General features: G+C 34.2%; 1 protein-coding gene and 1 non-coding gene across 4 annotated transcripts; one reads left to right on the plus strand and one right to left on the minus strand.

Moving 5' to 3' along the window:
- The first annotated feature begins 1,273 nt into the window (after positions 1 to 1,273).
- Positions 1,274 to 1,380, plus strand: LOC127110004 (small nucleolar RNA R71). Its single transcript, XR_007797244.1, has one exon. It is a non-coding gene; the product is annotated as a small nucleolar RNA R71 (small nucleolar RNA).
- A 17,772-nt stretch (positions 1,381 to 19,152) lies between these two features.
- LOC127102539 (putative Myb family transcription factor At1g14600) lies at positions 19,153 to 23,444 on the minus strand. Of its 3 annotated transcripts, XM_051039897.1 has the most exons (8): positions 23,120 to 23,444; positions 22,437 to 22,520; positions 21,690 to 22,141; positions 21,347 to 21,423; positions 20,927 to 20,963; positions 20,165 to 20,342; positions 19,600 to 19,987; positions 19,156 to 19,501 (listed from the first exon to the last, which is right to left on the minus strand). In XM_051039897.1, exons 3-8 carry the CDS (start codon positions 22,057 to 22,059, stop codon positions 19,358 to 19,360), a joined length of 1,194 nt encoding a protein of 397 aa, XP_050895854.1. In that variant the 5' UTR covers positions 22,060 to 22,141; positions 22,437 to 22,520; positions 23,120 to 23,444; the 3' UTR covers positions 19,156 to 19,357. The 3 variants fall into 3 exon arrangements, with proteins under 3 accessions (XP_050895855.1, XP_050895854.1, XP_050895853.1); XM_051039898.1 differs by lacking the exon at positions 22,437 to 22,520 and having other exon boundaries at positions 19,153 to 19,501; positions 20,165 to 20,297; XM_051039896.1 differs by lacking the exon at positions 22,437 to 22,520.
- Between the last annotated feature and the right edge of the window lie 226 nt (positions 23,445 to 23,670).

Consider the following 23,670-nt stretch of genomic DNA (forward strand, 5'->3'; position numbering starts at 1 on the left):
TCCTATGTGACAGGGTATAGAGAAACTACCTGGGTCTTTAAGTTTAGGAGGCATATTCTGGATTATAGCGCTACATTCAGCAGTGAGTGTGACAGTTTCGCTATCTTCAAGTTTCCTTTTATTAGAAAGAATTTCTTTCAAGAACTTAGCATATGAGGGCATCTGCGTAATAGCTTCTGTAAACGGAATTGTGACGTTTAATTGTTTTAGTAGGTCAACAAATTTTTTAAATTGGCCCGCATCTTTGGTTTTAATAAGCCTTTGAGGGTAAGGGATAGGTGGTTTATAGGGTGGTGGAGGTACATAAGGTTCCTTCTTTTCTATGGTTTCCTTATTACTCTCTCCCTTTTCCTCAGGTTTACTTTCCTCAGTTGACTTTTCAGAGTTTTGGTTTTCTACCCTTGGATCAGACGGTCCTTCCACTTCCGTTCCACTTCTCAGTATAATTGCATGAGCGTGGCTTCTCGGGTTAGGTTGGGGCTGTCCAGGAAATGTACCAGTTGGGGCAGCAGTAGGTGCTTGTTGTTGAGCTACTTGTGATATTTGCGTTTCCAGCATTTTGTTATGGGTAGCCAGGGCATCTACTTTACTTGCTAGTTGTTTAATTTGTTCGCCAGTGTGTACATTCTGGTTTAAGAAATTCTGATTGGTTTGCTGTTGAGAAGCTATAAAGTTTTCCATCATAATTTCCAAGTTGGATTTCCTAGGGGCGTTATTGTTAGGTGTAGATGGGATCGGCTTTTGATATCCCGGAGGTATAGCTGGGGCTTGATTTGGAGATTTTCCAGGTGCGTATAAAGCATTATTACTCTTATATGAAAAATTTGGATGATTCTTCCAATTTGAGTTATAGGTATGCGAGTAGGGGCTTCCTTGAGCATAGTTTACTTGCTCCACTTGGATTCCTGTTAGGAGTTGACAATCTGCAGGAGTGTGACCTTGGATTCCACAGACTTCACAATTCTGAGTTATGGCAACCACGGTGGCTGGAGGTGATACATTTAAACTTTCAATTTTCTGGACCAGAGCATCCACTTTTGCATTAACATGATCAAGGTTACTTATCTCGTACATGCCAGTTTTCGTTTGAGGTTTTTCCACCATTGTTCGTTCGCTTCCCCACTGATAGTGGTTTTGGGCCATGCTTTCGATAAGTTGGTAAGCATCAGCATAAGCTTTGTTCATTAGTGCACCACCTGCGGCGGCGTCTATTGTTAACCTCGTGTTGTACAAGAGACCATTATAGAAGGTATGAATTACTAACCAGTCTTCTAAACCATGGTGTGGACAAAGTCTCATCATGTCTTTGTATCTTTCCCATGCTTCGAAAAGAGACTCGTTATCTTTCTGTTTAAATCCATTTATCTGGGCTCTCAACATAGCTGTTTTGCTTGGTGGAAAATATCGGGCAAGAAAGACTTTCTTCAACTCGTTCCATGTGGTGACTGAGTTGGAAGGAAGAGACTGGAGCCATCTTCTAGCGCTATCTCTTAACGAGAAAGGAAAAAGACGAAGTCGAATTGCCTCTGAAGTGACACCATTAGCTTTAACAGTATCAGCGTATTGAACAAATACGGATAAATGAAGGTTTGGATCCTCGGTAGGATTTCCAGAGAATTGGTTCTGTTGCACTGCCTGCAACAGTGAAGGTTTAAGTTCGAAGTTGTTTGCTTCGATTGCGGATGGAGCAATACTCGAATGTGACTCATCTTGCGATGGAGCGGCGTAATCTCGAAGAGCACGAGCTGGTTCTGCCATCTCGGGTATTGAAGGGAAAAGATTTTTGAAATCAGGAATTTCGCTAGGAGGGAGATTGTTTGCAGCACGATATTCCCGAATTCGTCGTAAGACTCGGAGATATAGTTCGATATCATTGATTCGTAAGTAGTACGGCTCGCCTTGTGAGCGAGTGTGCGGCATACAAATCAACGAAAGAAAGAAAAGAAAAAGAAAAGTCTTAGTCTCTACAGCGTAACAGAAGAGTTACGATATCGACTTAATAAAAATCCCCCGGCAACGGTGCCAAAAACTTGATCGCGACTTTATGAGTCGAATTTGGGGTACAAACTGCAAGTGCACAGTTCTATCGCGTAGTTTTAAAAGATATCGATCCCACAGGGACTTATGAATCGATATACCGTTTTCTAAGGTTACTTCGTAAAGCTAAGGCGGGTAATACTTTGATTGTTTGGGGAAAAGTTAAAACTAAAATAAGATCTAAATTGAATATCAATTAAACGGATATCGGTATGTAGTTCGTCGTAATTAGGGAATCAATTCTTCGTTGGTTTCTTGGTTTTAAAATAAATCTTTTCAGTTGACACTATCGATTAAAAGTCTTATCTCAAACTCTCGCTCTGTTGAATAAACTATGATTTTATATTAACGTAGCTGTCACTTATTAGTTAAGTCAAAAACCACTTTTTGAAAACAATAGACTCCGTAGAAACTCTTTTTAAGAAAACACTAATCGTTTAAACACCCTTGTCTCAAACTCTCGCTCTGTTGACTTAGGTTATACAATTAAATTCAAATGCTTAACTCTCGTCCTCACATTCAACCTTTAAAAATACTTTTTGAAAAAGATTAGAATTTAATTTACTCTAAAAATTGCTTTCGCCCTGATCTAGAATTAATGTCCAACTTACACTGTCCAGTTAAAAACTCAAACTCTTGTTCTATTGATTTTAACTTCTTTATGTCTTTTACTTTCGTACAAAAACCTTGTTATTAAACCTGTAAGTTGAGACCGTAAAAAGAGTGATTTTATTTTAAACTTAATTAAACCAACTTAGTTGTGATTCCTTTATTCCGCTTACTCTACATACCGATACCTAAATAAATTAGCCAGACATGCTAAACAGATCTAAATAATTATCATGCATAAACAGATTCATCTTAGGAAAATAATATAAATCAACAATAAAGCAGAGCATATATAAATTCAAACAATAATTAAAGAACCTGAGTAATTAACAGCAGTCTTGAACATCCACCACAGACCGGTTGGATTTATTCTTGATTTCTTCAATCAGACAGAAAAATAGAAGTGAAGGAATAAAAAATTCTAGAGTCTAACGTAAGGTTAGATCTAGTAAAAGATACACAATAGTTTCCGGTGTAGAAACTATTGTGCGAAAAAGAATTAATTAAGTGCTGAAAGCTTAACTGGAAAAGAAAATAAAAATAAAAATAAAAACTGCAATTAAAAGCAAAAACAGTAAAGAAAAATAATGGTATGCTTGCACGGCTGGAAGAAGAAAATTGAACGAAAATCCGAGAGCTTCTGCAGGGTTTGCAAAGCCAATATTTATACTGGTCACTTTGTTGTAACGGTTTCCAAAATTCTTCCATTCACGTTCCAATGGTCAAGCGTAACAATAGGCCTCAACGTCTTTGTTGCGCTTCTGAAGCCAAAAATATAGGAGAATGGTGTGACGTCCGTCACACCATGTGTTACGCTCGTAACACAAGTGGGTAAAGCGTGACACTCGTCACAGCCTGTGTGACGCTCGTCACAGGCACAGCGCCTGTGCTTTTGGGCTGGGCTTTGGCTTTTGATATTTGCTTCTTTTCATTCCTTTTTGCACCTCCTTTTCTTCCTTTTTCTCTTGTGCTTCAAATAAACTACCTGAGATAAATAGAAAGAAAATACCGCGTAATATCGAATAAAATGAGATAAATTGAAGTAAATAATAATATAATTTAATTAAATTGAGTCCTAGAATGTGATACTATTTCATGTTATCAACAAATGCAGTCTGAATTTGAAATGAGCCTTGTTGGAGAGCTGACCTATTTTCTTGGGCTACAAGTCAAGCAGATGGAAGATTCTATCTTTCTATCTCAAAGCAAATATGCCAAAAACATTGTTAAGAAGTTTGGCATGGAAAATGGAAGTCATAAAAGGACACCTGCTCTTACACATCTGAAGCATGATAAGAAGTATGTTATATCTCACAGTAAGCAAACCTGATATTGCTTTTGTTGTAGGTGTTTGTGCTAGATATCAAGCAGAACCAAAAGTCAGTCACATAAACCAAGTGAAAAGGATACTGAAATATGTCAATGGCACCAATGACTATAGGATGTTGTATACTCATGGATCTGGATCTATGCTGACTAAATGGTGTGATGCTGAATGGGCTGGAAGTGTTGATGATAGGAAAAACACATCAAGAGGATGTTTCTTCTTGGGGAACAACTTAATATCATGGTTTAGTAAGAAACAAAATTGTGTGGCCCTGTCCACTGCTGAAGCTGAATACATAGCAGTTGAAAGTAGTTGTTCTCAACTGGTTTGGATGAAACAGATGCTGACTGAATACAATGTCATGACATTGTACTGTGACAACCTAAGTGCTATAAATATTTCTAAGAATCCTATTAAGCACAACAGCACAAAACACATTAATATTCGTCATCATTTTGTTAGAGAACTAGTGGAAGAGAGAATAATAGCCCTGGAGCATGTTACTACTGAAATGCAATTAACTGACATATTTACAAAGGCTTTGGATGCTAATCAATTTTAATGTCTAAGAGGGAAATTAGGGATTTGTATCTTTAAGAATTTATAGCAATTAATTTGGAGTGGAAAAGGTAATAAAAATATTGTCTGCCCACTTAAAAGAAAGTACCCCACTTATGGTAAATCATTACATAGTATTGGAACTTCCATCTATAGCATTTTCACACGCAACCTCAGCTCAAACATTTCCACCTTCCTCAACCTTCTCTGCTAGGGTAACAGAAATCCTTTCACAAGCTCAACAAGATGTCACAATATCCTTCACCATCTGGTTCCAAAAACACCAAACTTGCGCACAAAGCTAGAACGCCCTCTGTGGACTTTCTTAATGAAGACATTTTGGAAGTGATTCCCCTGTCAGTCATCCTAGGCGATGCTCCTGGTCCATCATCCACTACAAGACATACTCAAGGTAACAGTTCTGATAACCCTAGCTCTAAGGATGACATGCATCATACTGATCGTGTCATTAGAAATCTTGTCACGAGGATCCTTAATGAAGGATACTCTGTAAAGGGAGTTTCTACTCCTTTTTCTAGAAGGGACCCCTCTTCTGAGGTTGGACCTCAAAATGAGAAAGATGATGATTCATCTAGGTCTGAAAAAGATATAGCTGTTGAAGGATTGTGCTCTTTAGGGTAAACCTTGCCTAGTAAAAAATTTGTAGGTGCTTCTCAATCTAAGAAGCACGACTCTGCTAAGAAGGTGATTGACTTGGAAGATGAGAGTTCAGATGATGAAGATGATAGCTTGCTTCATCACTTGAAGCCAAGTGTTGTTAAGAGGATGAAGACCAGAAAGGGTAGGTCTGTGGCTGAGATGATGGCAACCAAAACTACTAAGAAGGGTACTGCTGTAGGCCCCTCAAAGTCTTGGAGTAAAGTGGAGGTAAATAAGAGAAAAGTAAGAGAAAGTTCTGATTTAGAGGAAGATGTTGAAAACGATGTCCCTGACATCTCTCCTGTCAAAAGGTTAATTGTCAGGAAATCCCCTGCAAAGGTTGTTGCTGTACACCTGGATAACATTTCCTTCCATCTTAAAAATGGTGCAGCAAAATGGAAGTTTGTACTCCAAAGGAGAGTGATTGTGGAAAGAGAACTGGGCAAGGATGTTGTGGAGGTTAAAGAGGTCATGGACCTGATTAAGTCTGCTGGATTAATGAAAACTGTTAGTGGGTTATCTCAGTGTTTTGAAGGTCTTGTTAAAGAATTTGTGGTGAACATCCCTGAGGACATTGCTGATAAGAACAACAAAGAGTTTTGTAAGGTGTTTGTTAGAGGAAAGTGTGTGAAGTTTTCTCTAAATGTGATTAATAAGTTCCTAGGAAGAGGAACAGAAGGTGTTGGTGAATTAGAGGCCACAGACAATGAGATCTGTAGGGAAATAACAGTTGGACAGGTCAAGGAGTGGCCAAGCAAAAAGCATCTCTCTGCTGGAAAACTAACCGTGAAATATGTTATCTTGCACAAGATAGGGTCAGCAAACTGGGTACCAACAAATCACATCTCTATAATCTCTAATGCTCTTGGAAGGCTCATATTTGCTATTGGAACCAAGCTTAATTTTGATTATGGTAGATTCTTGTTTGAACAAATTATCAAACATGCTTCTACAAATGCAATGAAGCTACCCATAGCTTTTCCCTCAATGATTTGTGGGATAATCCTGAGCCAGCAACCTGGAATTCTGAGCACAAGTGATATCCCTAGTAGAAGAAAACCTCCCTTTCCAGTTCATTACAAATTATTTGAAAGCAGTCATGTCAATGACATTGTCATGACATCTGCTGTGAAGAAGTCAGCCTCTCAAGGTGGTCTGATTGCCGAACTGAAAGAGACTTGTAAGGAATTGGAGACTGGGATAAGGGTAGCTAAAGCCAGGAAAGAAGCTTTGGAGGTTCTGATTAATAGCTTGGGGCAAGGTGATAGAGAAAATGTTGGTCAAGCCAAGGAAACAGAAGCCCATACCTCTAGTGAGAGGTCTGAATCTCAAGATAAATCAAGTGGCAGTTCTGGTTCTGAAGCTGATGAAGATGCTAGCTCCTTTGACTGAGTGTTGGTGAAGATTGTTCCCCTTTTATGATGATGTGTTGTTCTGGATGCCTTGATGTTTAATGTTTTTTTTTGGCAGTCTTGTTTTGATGCCTTAATGTAATTTTTGGGTTCTCTTTGATGTCTCTGGATTTTATCTCAGCTTATATACCTGTGTTTGTTTGTGGTTCTGTAACACCATACAATATGTTTTAACATTCTTTGTCTCATTGGTCTCTTTGGTCTATTTTGACTAAAAAGGGGGAGAAATAGCTAAAGGAGAGTTGCAGTTAATATGTGTTATGAAGTAGCTAGGCTATAAACAAATGACAAATGTATGTTGAAAAGGATGTAGTACAGGTGATGTTGAAGGTGATGTCAGATAGGGTGATGTTGAAGGTGATGTCAGATGGGGTGATGTATGTTATAGGTGATGTTGAAGGAGATGTCTGTGATGAACATACTGAGGGGGAGAAGAAGCACATATGTGTTTAATATGTGTTTACTAGTTGCTATTATAGCTAGTAAATGTGTGGTTTATTACTTCTGTTGCTAAACTTGCGATGTGCTTTTATTGTACTCTTGTGAGCAAATGGACTGATATATGTTTTAGCCAAAATTTGCCAAAGGGGGAGTTTGTTGGTTCTATGTGTTGGCAGCAATTTTGGTAAAATCTAGAGTGTTCACAAGTTGTCACAAGTGTTGTCTTGACATAAGATAACATATACCTGCTGGCTGTTTAAAATGTGAATATGCAGGATTTTACTGAGATGTCAGACCCGATGTCATGACATCTGTATACAGAACATTCAGTCTGAATGTTATGTATTGTGTGATTGCGTTTTTGATGCTAATCTATGTGTTATTGATGTAATGATTGAACGCGCCCTCAATCAGTAATTAAACCCAGATTGACTTATTTTCCAACAAGATATAATCAGTTGTCATGAGAAGATATGAATGGAAAATAGTTTTAGGGTTTTGAGATGTCCAAGCCCAGCCAAACGATTCTATAAATAGGGCATGGAATATCTGGTTTTAGACACAAGAAATAACAAACGAAATATTGAGAGAGAATAAGGGTTTTAGTCTTGTGTGGTCGTGTGTATTGTGAGCCATTCATTCATCCATAGATGATTGAATTGGACTGACTTTTGAGTTGTAATTTGTCCACTCTAAGCTTTGAAGCATGAGTGTGTGTTTACTTAATTGAAGCTTTTAATCAAGATCAAGTATGTGTCTTTGAAGAGTGTCTTCTTTTCATTGTAATTCTTGTTTTATATCACTGTTGTGATTGAGGGGGAGTGAGTAGGATCTCATATCTAAGAGTTCTTAGATAGAAGTCACACGGGTAGAGATTAGGTGAAAAAACTGTAACTTGTAGTGTTTATTGAGAGTCTTTGAACTAATTCTGTTTAGTGGATTTCCTTCCTGGCTTGGTAGCCCCCATACGTAGGTGAGTTTGCACCAAACTAGGTTAACAATTGCTTGTGTCTCTTGCATTACTGTTCTTTATCTTTTATCCTGTTTATATTATTCAGATATTAGTGTCGTGACATTACCTTCGACATCTCATATCTGATACCAGAATTTCAAAAATTAATTGTATAGTTTTATTTTGTTCTAACAATCTTATTCTAATTATTAATTTTTTTTGTTAGCTTCAAAATTAAGTTTTTTAAGAAAAAACATCAAAATATCTTATTTCTTTCCATTAATTAATTGACACATGGACACTCCCTTTCATGACTCTCACCCACACACTTTTAGAAAGACCATTCATTTTGATACAACTGGCGAATGATACTCTCTTCATTTTGAAGGGGAATACAAAATCATTTTTTCCGCAAATGGGTGGAGGCCAAACGCGGCCTTGGAGGACACCCTCATGTCTCATATTGTGTCTCTCTCTCTCGATCTCATTCTGCTTTTAGAGGAAAAAATACTCATACCTATAAAAAAGAACTCCTCGCGCTCACATTTTAAGTAAAGAAAACCTTCACCACAAACTCCCTATCTCCATATACATCACCATCATCACTTACAAGAAAAAAAAACTTCAATACACTTTCTTGCTCTCTTTAAAAATTACAAAACAACAGGAACTTAGTTGACTTCTTCTCTTCTTCTTCAAAGAACCAAGAATCATTTACACCATCCACCATCATCATCATCCTTCGACCAAGCACCACCACCACCAACAAACTTCTTTCAAAAATCCATAACAACTCACCACCATATATGTTCAAACCCAACAACAACCAACATAAACCTTAATTCACAAACCAATCAAAATTATTTTCCACCCTTGTGCGACCCCGAAAACATTTTCAGAAAAGAGTGTGCTTTGTTTATTTCAATATGAAATAAGCAAAGACTTCAGCCTCCAAGAGTGGACAACAAGTAAAGATATAATCACTCAAATGTGATCTAAGCATCACTCTCTAAAAGCAATCGATCCGATATTTCTCTTTTAGCATAACTACGTATCCTTAAGTTCTCCATAGCACCTGAAGATACGTAAGAGTATGATTGAGAAATCTTATCAGGCACATTAATATTAAAAAAACCCTAAGTTTTTCCTTTCTTTCATTCTCTTTTCTCACTCGATAAATAGAAGATCACAAACGATATCAAACTAACATTCTAACATAAAATTAACCAGATGGGTCCCATCGAGTACAATGGATGTGATGGATGCTAATACCTTCTGCTTGTATAACCGACTCCCGAACCCTATCTGGTTACGACGACCATTTTTATTTTTATTTTTTGTGGATTTTTTCGATATTTTCCCTTTCCCTCTTTGGGAATAAATAAAGTTCGGTGGCGACTATGTTTTATTTATATTTTGAGTGTTCCTTACACTCGGGTATTTTTGCGCAGCGACAAGGTCCTATCACATTAAGTAAGTTGGTCCCTTAAACAGCCTCAAAAACCACAACACGTGGCTTCTTGCCGCTATGAGCAAGCTTTCACTATCCAAATTGTTATATCCCTACTAAGGCCTTTGAGTCTCCCTTCCCTTGCAAGGGGAACACGTACATCCTGTACTTTTTGACAAGTACGAGAATATAAGTGAAAAATCGTCTAGAGGGGGGGGGGGGGGGGTAAATAGATCGATCTTGTTTAAACAAGATTTTAAAACTTTCAATGCAAAATCGGAGTTTAATAGATGAATGCTAAAAAAATAGAATGGAAACATAAAATCTCATCAATATGAATCCTTACCAATGTATTTCAATGTTATCACTAAAAGTATGATCTTACAAGGACTAAGGTTAACTAGGATAATGCAAATTGCTTAATCTAAGCAATTTAATATGTCAACATGGACCAGTCTTTTATCACAATCGACTTAAGCATGATTCTATAGGTTTGATGTAACACATACCTATGCTTATACAATAAATCTTTACAATCAAGATCTATCATATATGAAATGAAAATTATGCTATGATTCAAATTTTACGTGATGAATGGCGAAAGTTAAAGAGAGGTAAAGAAATAATAAAGTACACAGAGATATATAGTAGTTTAATAATTGTCCTCTTTATACCTACTCTACTTTTAATTGGTTTAAAACCATTGGGAAAAATAATCATGACTTCCACTATTTTCAAGAGTTAATATACAAGTATTTTGATACAACGAACTATCATCAAACTGAACGCCAATAGACACACTGCATTAGCCTACACATGGGTCTAATGACAATTCCTTATGTTGATGCAAATACTCAACTACTACACATAAGATCATCAATGATCTTGATCCAATAATCTTGATATAAACAATAACCTACTCCAAGCTTCCTTTCTCCCACATTATTTAATCAAATCTCAAAGACTTGTCTGAGCGATTCCCATTAGTCTCAAATAATTGGATAACTCCCAACTTTCTTCTGCGACAACCTTCACATGGTTTCATCAAAGTCTTTAATGGAGTATAGAGACACTCTTCTCTATTTGTGAAAAACACACAACCAAAGTCGATAGCCAAGAAATGATTCTTCCACCTGATACATAAAAACATAACTTCATAGAAAAACATTAACTTCCATAATATACCTTGGTGATTGTTCAGAACATGATCAATTCCTTCACTTGATTGATTAATCATATCACTTCCTATAGATTTCTTGTTCTTCAACAAGAAGACACGGTAATCATTTAAGAGATGTGATGCTCACACTTTTTGAGATCTTCTCTCATGGGTTACACACTCTTACTTAGTGACAAAAAAGTGAAAAATGGTTCAAGAGGTAGACACACTCTCACTAGATTCTACTCTCTCAAAACTACTAAGACAACTAGTTTTTATCAAATCATAAAGTAATGATTCGAATCAAAGAAATAATCAAATTAAATCTAAGGTTGGAAAGAAGGGACTGAGGCCATGATTCGATTCATGTGTACCTCATGATTCGAGTTAAGTGAAGTTGTGATTCAAATCAAAGTCTTCTTTTATTTGACTCAAATGAGATAGAGTCAAATCTCATCTTTCATGAGACTTCATGATTTGAGTCGCACTTTGTAAGATTTGAATCATACATCCTTACATCTTTGATTCAAGTGTTGTATCTTGTGATTCAAGCAATACTCAATATATTGATACAAAAACCAATTTCTAGGCTAAAAAGGAGACAAATCATGGACACAACAACTAATCCAATGAATCAAGAGGTTTCTTAAAGGTACAAACAAAGACTAAATATATCTGAAGTGAACGAATATGTATACAAATTATTTATCCAAATTAATTACAACAACAATACCAATAAATTCATAAAATGGATGAGGTAAAAACACACAATAAATCAAATAACGAATTATACACACAAAGTGACAAACAATTAAAACTAAAATGATACCAGTGATGACTGCAATTTCCTAATGATGAGCCAATCGATTGACACAAAAATCCAATCGATTGATAGGCCTAAGAATAATCTATGAATAAGTTCAAAAAGGTAATAAAATATATTTATCTATTAGCATTCATGAAGGCATTTCCCTAATCAATTAGTGGGCATTCTTAAACTAGTCTAATCGATTGGACATAAGTGCCAATCGACTGGAGTGAACAAAAACTTGCCCATATTTTTCTGACAATTCCTAACTTGTCTGGCATTACTTCAAGAAATTTTTATAAATATTTTATTGAGAAAAATAGGTTTAAAATTTTGTTTTATTATGTGTGTAACTAGTAGTATAACTTTACGATAGAGCTTTTATGCTTTACAATGGTATTCGCTCAGACGTGTCGAGGCGAGCTTTCATAAACCTTAAGTCTTATCAGATACTTTATTATTATAGACTCTTTCTTGATCTTTAATTTGATATGAGGCTTGAGTTGTATTCCATTTAGGTGTCATCATCAGATAATCAACTTCATCAAACCTTAATGATCTGGTTACATCTTTAACCACTTTACGCTTCACTATAGTTGTTATCATTAAGGATTATTTGTCATCATCAAAATCAATTTCATATTTAAGAGATATTTTTTTATCAATGACCTTCAAAATAAGGTTCCATAGGATGGTCTCTGGTGCAGAGTTCACAAAATGCATTATGCCTTTATTGAGGTACTCCATGCATCTATTTTAGTAGTGGTGGTGGCTTTGATAGTTTTTTGGTTAGTTCATCTACTGTCTGAGCTAACAACTTATTTTGACCAATAATGGTATCCTTGTTGTTTGTTTCTATGATAACGTTCTTTCTTTAGGAAGGGTTTTAAAATTCTGGTAAGCAGATCCCATATGTCGTATCTAATGTTACGACACCAGAGTCAACATATTATCACACCATAAACAATATCAGGATTAAATTAAGTAGCACTTAAGTAAATAATACAAATAGTTGTTAACCCAATTTGATGCAAAGTCACCTACATCTGGGGGCATCCAAGACAGGAAGGAAATCCACTAGGACAAAATTAGTGCGAAGTTCCAAACAACCTCAGGTTTTACAAAATTCTCACCTAATCTCTACCCGTGGAAGTTTCTATCTAAGACTTTGCTAGATATGAGACCCCTCCCACTTCCTTTCAATCACACAACAGCGACAACAACTTCTATTAGAAAACAGAATCAACTCTTGCTTAAAAGCTCATGAGGGATTCACAATTACAACTCAATAAAATAAGTCCAAGATAATTATCGAGGAGATACTCTAATGAATCACAAATAACAAAGACAACTAAACCCTAGCACAGACAATATTCAGGGTTGCTTCATTGCCTTCTTAGGTTTAGAAACGATCTTTAAATATCCTTAGAAAGGCATGGGTTTCGGGCTTGATTAACAGCAGATCCAAGGACTCTACACAATCTTCTGCAGATTTGATTCCAATCATATCAGATGTTTCTTAAAATATTTTGACATCTTTACTTCGAAAGCAAGGCAAAGTAAAACAGTCTTTAGATTTTAGAACACGTGTTTCTTGAACCATCGTCTCGTTAAATAAATCTTCAGATGATCTTAAGATATCTCACAATATAAACAAATCTTTCAAGAAACGGAAACATGGCATACTCCGATGTTGAACTAACATGTCATAACATCTTGTCCAACATCTCGCTTGAATACATGTTTTTCCAAAATACAGTCAATCACAATACACCAGACTTAACAGGTTTATGTTGTTTTATCAATGATGATCATAAAGCGTCATTCGCTCAATGATTATTATTGTATATTCCTTACTTTTAGACATATGAGAACCCCCAACAGTAGCATCTACCAACAACTTTGGTTGTTGTTGAAGTCCATTCCTAAAGATGTTTATTTGCGTGAGTTTATCAAAACCGTGTTTTGGACATTGTCTCAGCATGGACTTATATATTTCCCCTGCTTCATAGAGAGTTTCCACTTTTGAGAAAAATCCATAATGTTGTCTTATCTTCCATGAATTTTTTGTGAGAGAATAATATATTTAAGAAACTTTCCTACAACAAGTTTCAATTTAGCATCATTGATGTGGGTTGATCTTGATACCATTTCATTTCTTTTCCAATCAGAGAGTGTGGAAACAATCATAGGAATACCACTTTTTCCTCATTTTATGAAGCTCCAAGCGTACCAACAATTTCGTAGAATTTTGTGAGGTGTGTGTACGGGTCCTTATGATGTAAAACTGCAAAAGGGTTAGCATATAGGATTTATAATAATCCCATTTTCATTTCAATTTGTCGGACATTCCTTTGCATTCTAGCAAGGTGAGCTAGATGTCTGGGACTATTGTGACATCGTTTCATTTGTTGTTGTTGTTGTCGATTTTAGTCATCGTTCTTTGTTTTGAGGCATAAAACTCATCTAAATCTAACCTTTCAGATTTTTTTATTTCTTTTTTCTTTTTTTACTGAGGTTTTTGCATTTGCCTCTTTCGAATTCGGGATCGAATAACAATTTTTCTACAAGAACCTTACCTTGCATAAACTAATAAAAATAGAACTAACTAAATTTTAATGGGTTAGTGACTATAAACAAAATATACAACTATTAACAGATATACACAAATATAAACATTACTTACAATAATAAAACTATATTAAATCTTTAAAACTAGCACCAATCTCCGACAACGACGCCATTTTGTTCGCTATACATAAAAGTATGTTTTATAATTATCGTATCCACAAAGACTAGTGCTTTCAAAGAATGTTAAATATTTTTTAAGATATTAAGTAGAGAAGAGTTTTATATTTTTATTGATTCCTGAAGATAAATGACAGAAGGTAAAATGGAGATTTTGGTATTAAGAGTAAGAAAACTTATTAGGGTAGATTTCCTCATTATATATTTCTCATGCACATCAATGGGTCAGTAACATGATCATATACTCAACTATTAATATTATCACATGTTTCTCTCATTTGTATCTTCTTTTGGTATTAACTCCATGAGATCATTGCATTCCTTAATAGTCGATGTATAAGTCTATTAACCAAAACAAAGCATTAAGTTCCAACAGTTATAAAGCAGTAAGACTCCACACCGATTCAAATATAGTATGTGCAGATATTGAACCTAACCTTATCTCTAGGTATTAGTATCCAATAGATGATTATCTTGAATCTATTAATGACAAACACATTTTAATGTCAGGTCACACCATGAAAACAAGATTTAGGTAGCAAAGCTAATACAAGTATTAAGATTAAGAGCCATCAATATTAAAGCATGAGTAGAATTACATAAAACTATGTGGCCTATTTAGTACATGAATATAATGATTGCATTTAACCCCAACAAAGAGATTTTATCTACACTTACTCATCATAACTATCAGTAATCATGTGGAGTTGATCTTAGAAGTTTATCTGCCTTGTCATTTGAGCAACATTTCAGCCTTCGAGGTCCCTCTCTTATTCGTCTATTGTAGACCAAGATAAGCCTTCTCCAATTATATACTACCTCACTCCACCGAAACTTCCTTTGCAATGAACTTGGAAGGCTCTATTTATAGGCAAGATTTTGGACCTCTCACTAGGCACACTACCCTTGCGCCTAGAAAACCTCATTTGTTCCCCACTAAGTAATGCTAGTTGTCTCGTAGATGGGTATGACCGCCTTACCTTGCTAAGTGCATCGCCTCTGCACTTAGAGAGAAAATCCTTTCTTCACCCTGAAGTACTTGCACTTGGATGTGCCATCTATCCTTTTGATTGTGCTTAACGTGCCTACGGCTAGGCCTAGCGAGCCTGGACTTTCATGGTTTTACTCTGGCTTTATCTTTGAATGTTGAATCGTGGTTTTACCATCCTTTTACATGTTATTAGTTTATACAAGCTATACAAGTCCAAATAGGTGTTATCTCACTTTTCATAGATAAATTAGGAATTTTGTATCAACTGCTTGTAAAATAAGTTAATAAGTGTCTATGTATTTTACGTATATTTGGAACTTATCACAGTTTAATTGGTGTCAATACTAATCCTGCTTTCCTTGACCTAGATTTTTATTTTCTTCATTATCATCAAGAGTCTCTCCCGTTTAAGTACATGGGTCTCCCGGTGGGGGTGAACCCTTGTTTGTCTTCTATGTGGGAACCTTTAGTGAGCATTATCTCTAAGAGGATTCACTATTGGAGGCATGGGAATGTATCTTTTAGAGAGCAAGTGATTCTTCTTAATTATGTTCTGAATGTTATTCCCATCTTCTTTTTTGTCTTTTTTAAAGATGCAGATTAAGGTTTCGAATAAGATTTTGAAAATTCAAATAAATTTATGTGCGGTGGCGATATAGGGGGTTCAAAGATAGCTTAGGTTAGGTGGTTTGATGTTTGTAAGCCCAAGAGGTTTGGTGCTTAGGTGTTCATTATCTCTGGCTGGTTTCAAATTATTCAGGTATCTTGTGTGATATTCTCTCTTCTAGATATGAAGTTATTCCGATTTCACGTGTCTTAAGAGGTAGAGCTTCATGTATTCACTTTGTGTATCTTTGGTGGTGAAGGGTGTCTCTCTTAGGTGGTAAAGGGGATGAACCCTCACACTAGTTTCAGGATAGTGTTGTTAGCAAAGTTGGATCTTGTCTCCTTACTTCGTTCTAAAGTGACATTTGGGTGGGAGATACTATTGTTAGATCTAGGTTCTCTTGTATATTTCTATCTCTGAGCTGAAGGATTGTTTTATAGGAAAGGTTAGTAGGTGGCAGAGTCAGTCTTGAGTTTAGGATTTTAAGTGCATAAGAGTCAGTCTTTTTTAGCATGAGCATGTGATGACAAATCATCTTCTCTTAACTGTTAGGGACTTTACTCCTTTCTCCCATTCTGATAAGTGATGGTGGAGCCACTCTAAAGAAGATTCTTACTCGGTCGCCTCAGTATATTATTTTGTCCTCACACGTGAGTTTCCTAGAAATCGTCAAATATCATTAGTGGATATGGTCTTTTCTAGTATCTAGAGTAGCAATGCCCCCTTTAAAGTAATTATTTTCTCTTCGAAGCTTCTTCAGATTAGGATTCCTATGAGAGATAATTTAATTAAACATTTAATATCCTTTTTGGTCCCGTATGTTAACCTCGAGGTTCATTTTAGTCCCTTAACTTAAAAAAGGTCTATATTGGTCTCGTAACTTTTCAAAATATATCATGTTAGTCCTTTTTGTCTAATTAATGGTGGAGAAACTAAAAAATTGATGGCGAAGTCAGTCGCTAATTAGACAAAAGGACTAACATGATACAATTTAAAGAATTAAGAGATCAATATGGAGCTTTTTTAAGTTAAGGGACCAAAATGAACCTTGATGATATGATACATGATTAAAAAGGATATTAAATCTTAATTAAAAGATAGGTCTTTTTTGGTTCGGAGGGTGCCTCTTGTTCTTTTTTCTTTAGAATCTTATGGTCGTGTGCTCATCTTTTTGTGACTTGTGATGTAGTGTTATTAGTTTGGTACGGGATTTTTAGATGATTGAGTCGACCTCTAGTTTTACCCAGATATCTCTTGTCTCTTTTTCATATGTTTTTATCTCTTAGTGGTGCTTCTAGGATTAGAGGGGGGTGTCTTATGATTTTCCATGATGTGGTACGGTCGATCTGGAAACACTAGTTCAAATAATAGATTTCTTAGCGAAGCTTTAACTTGGTCAGGAATTTCATCAAGGTAAAGTTCCATTAATTAGACGCTCTTACTTTATTTTAATTCTTAATTAAAAATTAATAGTCTTTTACCTCGGTTGAACTTAATAACCAAGTGGAAAACCATCTCAAAGACATGTTTTAAATCCCACCAACCGAAGCTTATATCTATCTTTCTTTTAAAATTATTTCATTCTTTTAAAAAATAATATATAAATTAAGCTATCTATTCCTTCGGATATACAAACATCTGAGGAGAAAACTATCTCAATGACACGCTTCAAATTCCAGCAACTGTAATTTATTTTTTATTTCTTTTAAAATGACGCAATTCTTTTAATTTCATTTTTCAATTAAATTTTTTGCCATTTATTCCTAACATATTCGTTGTCCTTCCAAACTCGTAAGCATCATTCTTAAGGATGGATTGTAAGATTGAAAATTGTTAAAGGTCTACCAACCTCGAACAAAATATTTTTCTCATTTTACAATCTATCTCACGTAGTAACGTTATTATTGTTGTTGTTGATTTCAGCTCGTGCAATCCATTGTTATATTTGAGAATAATTTCTCCGTGTTTTTATCCAAGGCAAAAATTCAATGATTTATTGCTTTTCTTAACTGAAAATATTGAGAAACTTATTCCTAATCAATCTGAGAAGATATTGCAACCCAAAATAAAAATTGGAAATGGTAAGAAACTGTAAGTGATATATATTTCTTACAGCCCACCATTTTCTTTTTGGGTGTGTAATGAGTCTTTTCCCTCGGTTAGGTTGATAACCAAGGGGGAATGTCCATTAGTGACAGAAACCTTGATTCCTAGTACCAACAACTTTGTGTTTTATTCATTAAAAATAGCGTCTTCAATTTTGTCTATAAACAAATCTTTGTTGTCTATTTATAAATTAACAATAGTCTAGACATTACAAAGACAAAATCCACATGAAATATGAGTGATCATTGTGAAGCCCTCAACATCCAATCATAATGTGAATGAACACGGATATGTCTTGGATGCAAAGCGTTGAAAGGAAATCAATGATAATGGAAATATTTGGATTGAAAATAGTGAAATGCAAACTTAGAAAAATGTGGAAACAATTTATATGATGGTTTGCAAGAGCATAAAAAAGTCAGCACTTTAAGGTTAGTTACTTATATAATCTCTTATCTGGTAAATGCTAACATTATTTTCTTCATCTAACATTTATTATTTTTATACCAAAAACAAATACAAGCAAAACAATTGAACTTGAAAATTAATCGGTATGCAATAAAATTTAGAATTTGAGTTTCAACAACTTCAAACGCATGATGATGAAGATTTATAATTGGTCAAAAAATTTAAACTTTAAAACGAAAATAATGTAAAATAAAAAACTTTTTTATTTTAGATATACAAGAGATATATAATGTTCACATCCATGACAACCTTTATTACCTTGATCTCCAAACCGACTTCAAATCCTTGTCTCAACCGAAGTATAAGTATTGTTTTGTAGTGGTGAAATCTCAAAATTATATATTTTTTTCATGTAAATCAGCTATTACGAAGGACGTCTCCTGTGATTTTTCGACATGGTTCAAGAATCCTATTTGATTGTTGACCTAATAGCGACATGAGTATCTTCAATCTCCTCTTGACGTGTTCTTGTTATTTTTGTAGAGTTTGGTTGTTGTTTTTGCTGGTCCTTGCCTAGAGAGCTCTGACATGTGCTCTTCTTATATGGTATGTAAAACTGTATGAATATGAAGCAATCCTGATGTCTTGTTTTGAAACCTATGAGTTCAAATTAAGGCTTAAAATTTTTTGTATAAGATTTTTTAAAATGTTTTAGACAAGAATTGAACACACACATAGAGGATAAAACTCATACAAAAATATCACTGCACCAATAAATTGTTTGTAAAAATTAGGTAAACTATAAAATCAAGCAACCTCCACTCAACCACTTATAATCCTATTAATTTATTTTGCTTATCCAAAATAATTAATGCTTTGAAAAATGAATATTGTAAATAACCTCATCCTCCTAATCAAATACTACTAGTATGTATTGGCAAGCTAACAATTGGTATTGTACCATCAATGCAATTGTGTAACTTTCTTTTAGTATCAATATCACATCTCTCACAACTTTATGATCAACTAGCTAGCTAGGTTGTTGTATTTGCATATTATAATTGACATGAAAAAATAAATTATTCTAAGAAAGCGAGAGTTTTGTGTTGATTTCTTTGTTTTCTCTCAAACAATCACTCTTATCATCATTGTTGCCGTTTGTTTGACTTAAACTCAGTTGCAAATCAGGTAACCATTTTCTCTCTTTCTGCATTGTTTCTTGATTCATCTGCATTGAGAAACAAAAAGGCTCTATGAATGGTAAAGAATAAAAAGAAGAAAAATAAATAAGATTTAATCCACATTAATAGAGTTAGTTAATTTTACCTTAATCCGGAATGGAGAATCAAATTCAAGCTTTGATGAAGTATTGAAAGAGCTATAATACTCATTGATTTTTAACAGATTTTCAGCTGGTCTAAGTGATGTTGTTGTAGTGGAGCCAAAACTAGAAACATTGGTATGTAAATTTTTCTTCCAATATTGATTATTGTTCATGATATCTAATGGAGGCCACCTTTTTTCTTCAAGAAATTGGCTTGGTCTCATTGGAGCAAGTGTGGTATTCAAACTAGTATCCATAACTTGAGTAATCGGTTGGCTCGAAGCTATCGACGATCTTCCATGTTGCGTATGTAAAGTTGTTGAAGAGAAAACTTCATTGCTTACATAGCTTGGTCTTAAAGGTTGATGATTTAAATACCATTGTTGATTCCTATAAAAAAAGGTGTTGAAAATATGAATTATTTTGTAAGAAATAAAAATTTAAAATATATTTAAATATATGTATGGTTGCGGGGAGAGTCTTCCCGCAAATATATGAATCCAAATTAAATGGAAAATTTCAGTAATGAAGATCACATCAGAGAAAATCTCTTCCTGAATGATTTACCTTGAATTGATGGCTTTTGAATGTGAATGCAAGAGAGTGTGGAAATTATAATTGTGTTGGTTGTAATTGGTTTCTAGAACAATTCCACCATTTGCCATCTTGAAATGTTGATGAGGCATCATGGAGTGATGAGCTGCATGACCTAAATCATGTGTTAATCTGTGTGTTGGACTTAGTACTGCAAAGTGCAAAGTGAACATGAATGATTGTCAAAATCAAAACAATTGAGTAAAATAAAGTAACCCTAACCCTAATAAACCTATAAGCTCTTGTACCATTTTTTTGCTTTTGAATACAATACAATTTACTCAACTACTATTTCACTAAAATTAATTAATCAAAAAAAGTTTCATGCACTTTTCATTTATATTATTATTACTCCTATAACAAAATAGAAAAAAAAGAAGAGGGTTTGTCCCTTATTTGATAATAGATGAAAATAGCTTAATAGGAAAAATGAAAGTGCATTCTTTTAAAATCACTTTTCAATGAAGAAAATGTGGTTTTTTTTTTTATAAGCAAAAATATATTTAAGAGAGTAGGGTGTACAAACAAAAATGTGGTTGTTGTATTTTTATAAAAATAGTATGTTGAATCTCGCTATGTTTTGTCAAATTTTAAATTGTAGTTTCTTTTATTTGTGTTTTTTTTAGTTTTGTAATGGATTAAAATACTGCTCACATTCATTTTATTTATTTTATTTATATTTTTCTTGTTGTTTAAAAAACAGGCCTAACAAAATTTAGAAAAAACCTATCTCACCTTGTCCAACATCATCAAGTTTCTTGCTCCGATACATCTGAAATAAAAATTGCATAATCACAAAATTATTTATGTACATCAAAACTGTAAAAGAAAAATATCCAATTCAAAATTATTTATTGACTAGTTTCAACAAAAAAAACAAATTATTTGAATATATAAAATAACTTATAAAACTTATCACAAAAAAATAAAATAAAAATCAAATTAAAAAAATCTTCAAAACATTATCCCCGTTGGACACGGATCACCAGCAGATAAATTAATTGATTTATATATACATGTTTCTTAATTATTCCCTCTAACTCATTTCAATATTTTATGTGAAAGAAAAAAATATATAGTGGCAATAAGATTATAGTTGTAGAGTTTTGTTTTTTTCTTATATATGATCCACCTCAAATATTTTGTCTTATATACCTGCAAATGACTCTTGACATGCGCAATGCTGAGTCCTCTCACATTCATTAGTTGAAGCACCAACTTAGGTGTTGCTCCTGCATGCACCAATATTAATCATTTCAACCAAATTTAACCTATTCCATTATTAATAGCTATGAAGAAGCACAGATACCCGGAAACCCGACACCGACACAGAGATACTAATACGATCATACCGATAATAATTTTAAAAGATGAATAAATTAAATGTAATCATCCGTGTTGATGTCGGTGTTCAGGTATTATTAGGGCATGATCTTTTATATATATACAGTATATCTATCTCTCTCTCTATATATATAATATATCTATATATACTTACTCTCTTGGCCTCCAAGCCTTTCAACAGCATGCACAAATGAATGATGAAGATCAGGAGTCCATCTCAGCCTAGGCATCTTTGATCTAACATATTGTCTTACACCATTTCTTCTTTCATTTGATCCACTACTTCTAACTTTTGTTGAACTAGAACTTCCATCATCATCACCATCTTCCTTTGCTTTCTCGTCGTCGTCGTCGTCACCATTCACTTCATCATTCTCAATGTTGTTAATATCATCTTGATCACTACTAGCTTCTTCATTCAAATCAAAGTTATGCTGTGAAGACCCCATTGAAGTATCCTCACCACCAGCATGCTCCTCAGTAGTACTCTTCCCACTTTTCTCATTCTCATATCCATCTGACATTTTCTTCAACTCTACTTTTCTTCTTGCTCTCCAACTTCAAATACTCTAATTTATTATTGTCTGTAAATATATCTATTCAAATCTGAAACAAAAAGTTGGCAAAATGAACAAGAATTTAATAAAAGTGGTGACAAGAACAGCCTGTAGAGTAGGATATATCTCTACAACACAAAAAGTATTAAGCTTTAAAGCTCTTTAAAGATAGACTGAAATGCTAGAATGGCATAGTAATAAAAGTAGACAACAGTAACAATGAAAGAAAGTAACAGTGAGATATGATACAATATTTAAAGAATCATGGTAGGGTAATAGTACTATAGTAGGTTAAAAAACCAAGAATTTTAATAAAAAAAATGCAACCAACATCTCTACTCTACCTTGAAGCTTTGAATCAAATTTCTGACAGATATGTCAGATTCAGATCTACATAATGAACCTGTTAAGTACTTTCTCTGAAACACCTAAAGAAAGGAATTAACTGTGAGGGTGGAGGAAGATATAAAAGATATGCAAAGAAAACCAGGGTGTTATAATTAATAGACTTTTCTTGAAATTTTATCCTTATTCAGGCTTTTCATAGGATATCTTGTATGAGATAGGTTTGTTGGAAAAGAACAAATTTGTGACACAACACATTGGTATCTTCAATCTTAATTATCCTTCTTTTCCTTCATATCACCAAAAAAAAAAAAAGTACTATCATATATATGATGAAGTAAAAGGTTACAATTACATAAACACATATATGAATAAACCATCATATTCATATGCACAAAGTAGAAAACATATCTTTAATCAGTAAGAAAATTGTAAATATAAAAAAGGTTAGAAAATAAGTTGTAGGATAAATTATAAATCTAAAGTTACCAAAGATAATGAATATTGGATGGATCATTACACAAAAAGAAAAAGACACTATTCAAGATTATAATTAGGTGGAAAGGGGAGAAACTCATGAGGTAAATTAATAACTTGCTCAAGAAACAAAAGCAAAGAAACTAGAATATATATATATATATATATACTTGGATTGTGCTAATTTCTTCTTAAATATACTAACCATATATTGAAAGATGATCCTTCCAAGCGTGGATATTGAAGGTGATAAACATAAGAGAGAAGAAATATTCTTGAGAGAATGATCAACTGAATTATTCTCTGATGATGAAGCTGGAAATTGTTTAGAATGGATGAAGGAAAGTGAGAGGGGCATGTAAAGTTGAGAACTGGTTTTGGTTTGGAGTGTGTTTTTGGTATATCAACACTTGATCAGAAGAAGAAATGTTAAGAGTCATATAAGTTTAATAAGATATTATAATATAGGAAGACTTTTATGGTTCCAAAGGAGAAAAAAAAATTAAAAAGAAAAAGGAAAATTGATGAGAATGAACAATATTCGGACAGGCTATAACATTAAACTAGTTGTTGTGTTTAAATTGTAATAAAACCTACATAATGGATACAGATATGTTACTGTCCCCTTTTTTGTACTGTTGCAAATCATGTGACAACTCCTCCTACCCTTTTTCTCTCTAGAGATATCTCTCTCTCTCTATCCCTAATTGACAGTTGTAAAAATCTACCTTTGTCTGTCTTGCATTCTTGCTCGTG

This window comes from Lathyrus oleraceus, chromosome 7 (genome assembly GCF_024323335.1).
Source record: "Lathyrus oleraceus cultivar Zhongwan6 chromosome 7, CAAS_Psat_ZW6_1.0, whole genome shotgun sequence".
In the NCBI taxonomy this organism is placed as follows: Eukaryota; Viridiplantae; Streptophyta; class Magnoliopsida; order Fabales; family Fabaceae; genus Lathyrus; species Lathyrus oleraceus.

Excerpts from the sequence above, each read along its gene's own strand:
- LOC127102539 (XM_051039896.1), bottom strand. The coding sequence starts at position 22,059 with ATGTCAGATGGATATGAGAATGAGAAAAGTGGGAAGAGTACTACTGAG. Across the intron at positions 21,424-21,689 it reads AAGGCTTGGAGGCCAAGAGA|GAGCAACACCTAAGTTGGTG; the intron begins GTAAGTATATAT and ends TGGTGCATGCAG. Across the intron at positions 19,988-20,164 it reads TCAAAAGCCATCAATTCAAG|GAATCAACAATGGTATTTAA; the intron begins GTAAATCATTCA and ends CTTTTTTTATAG.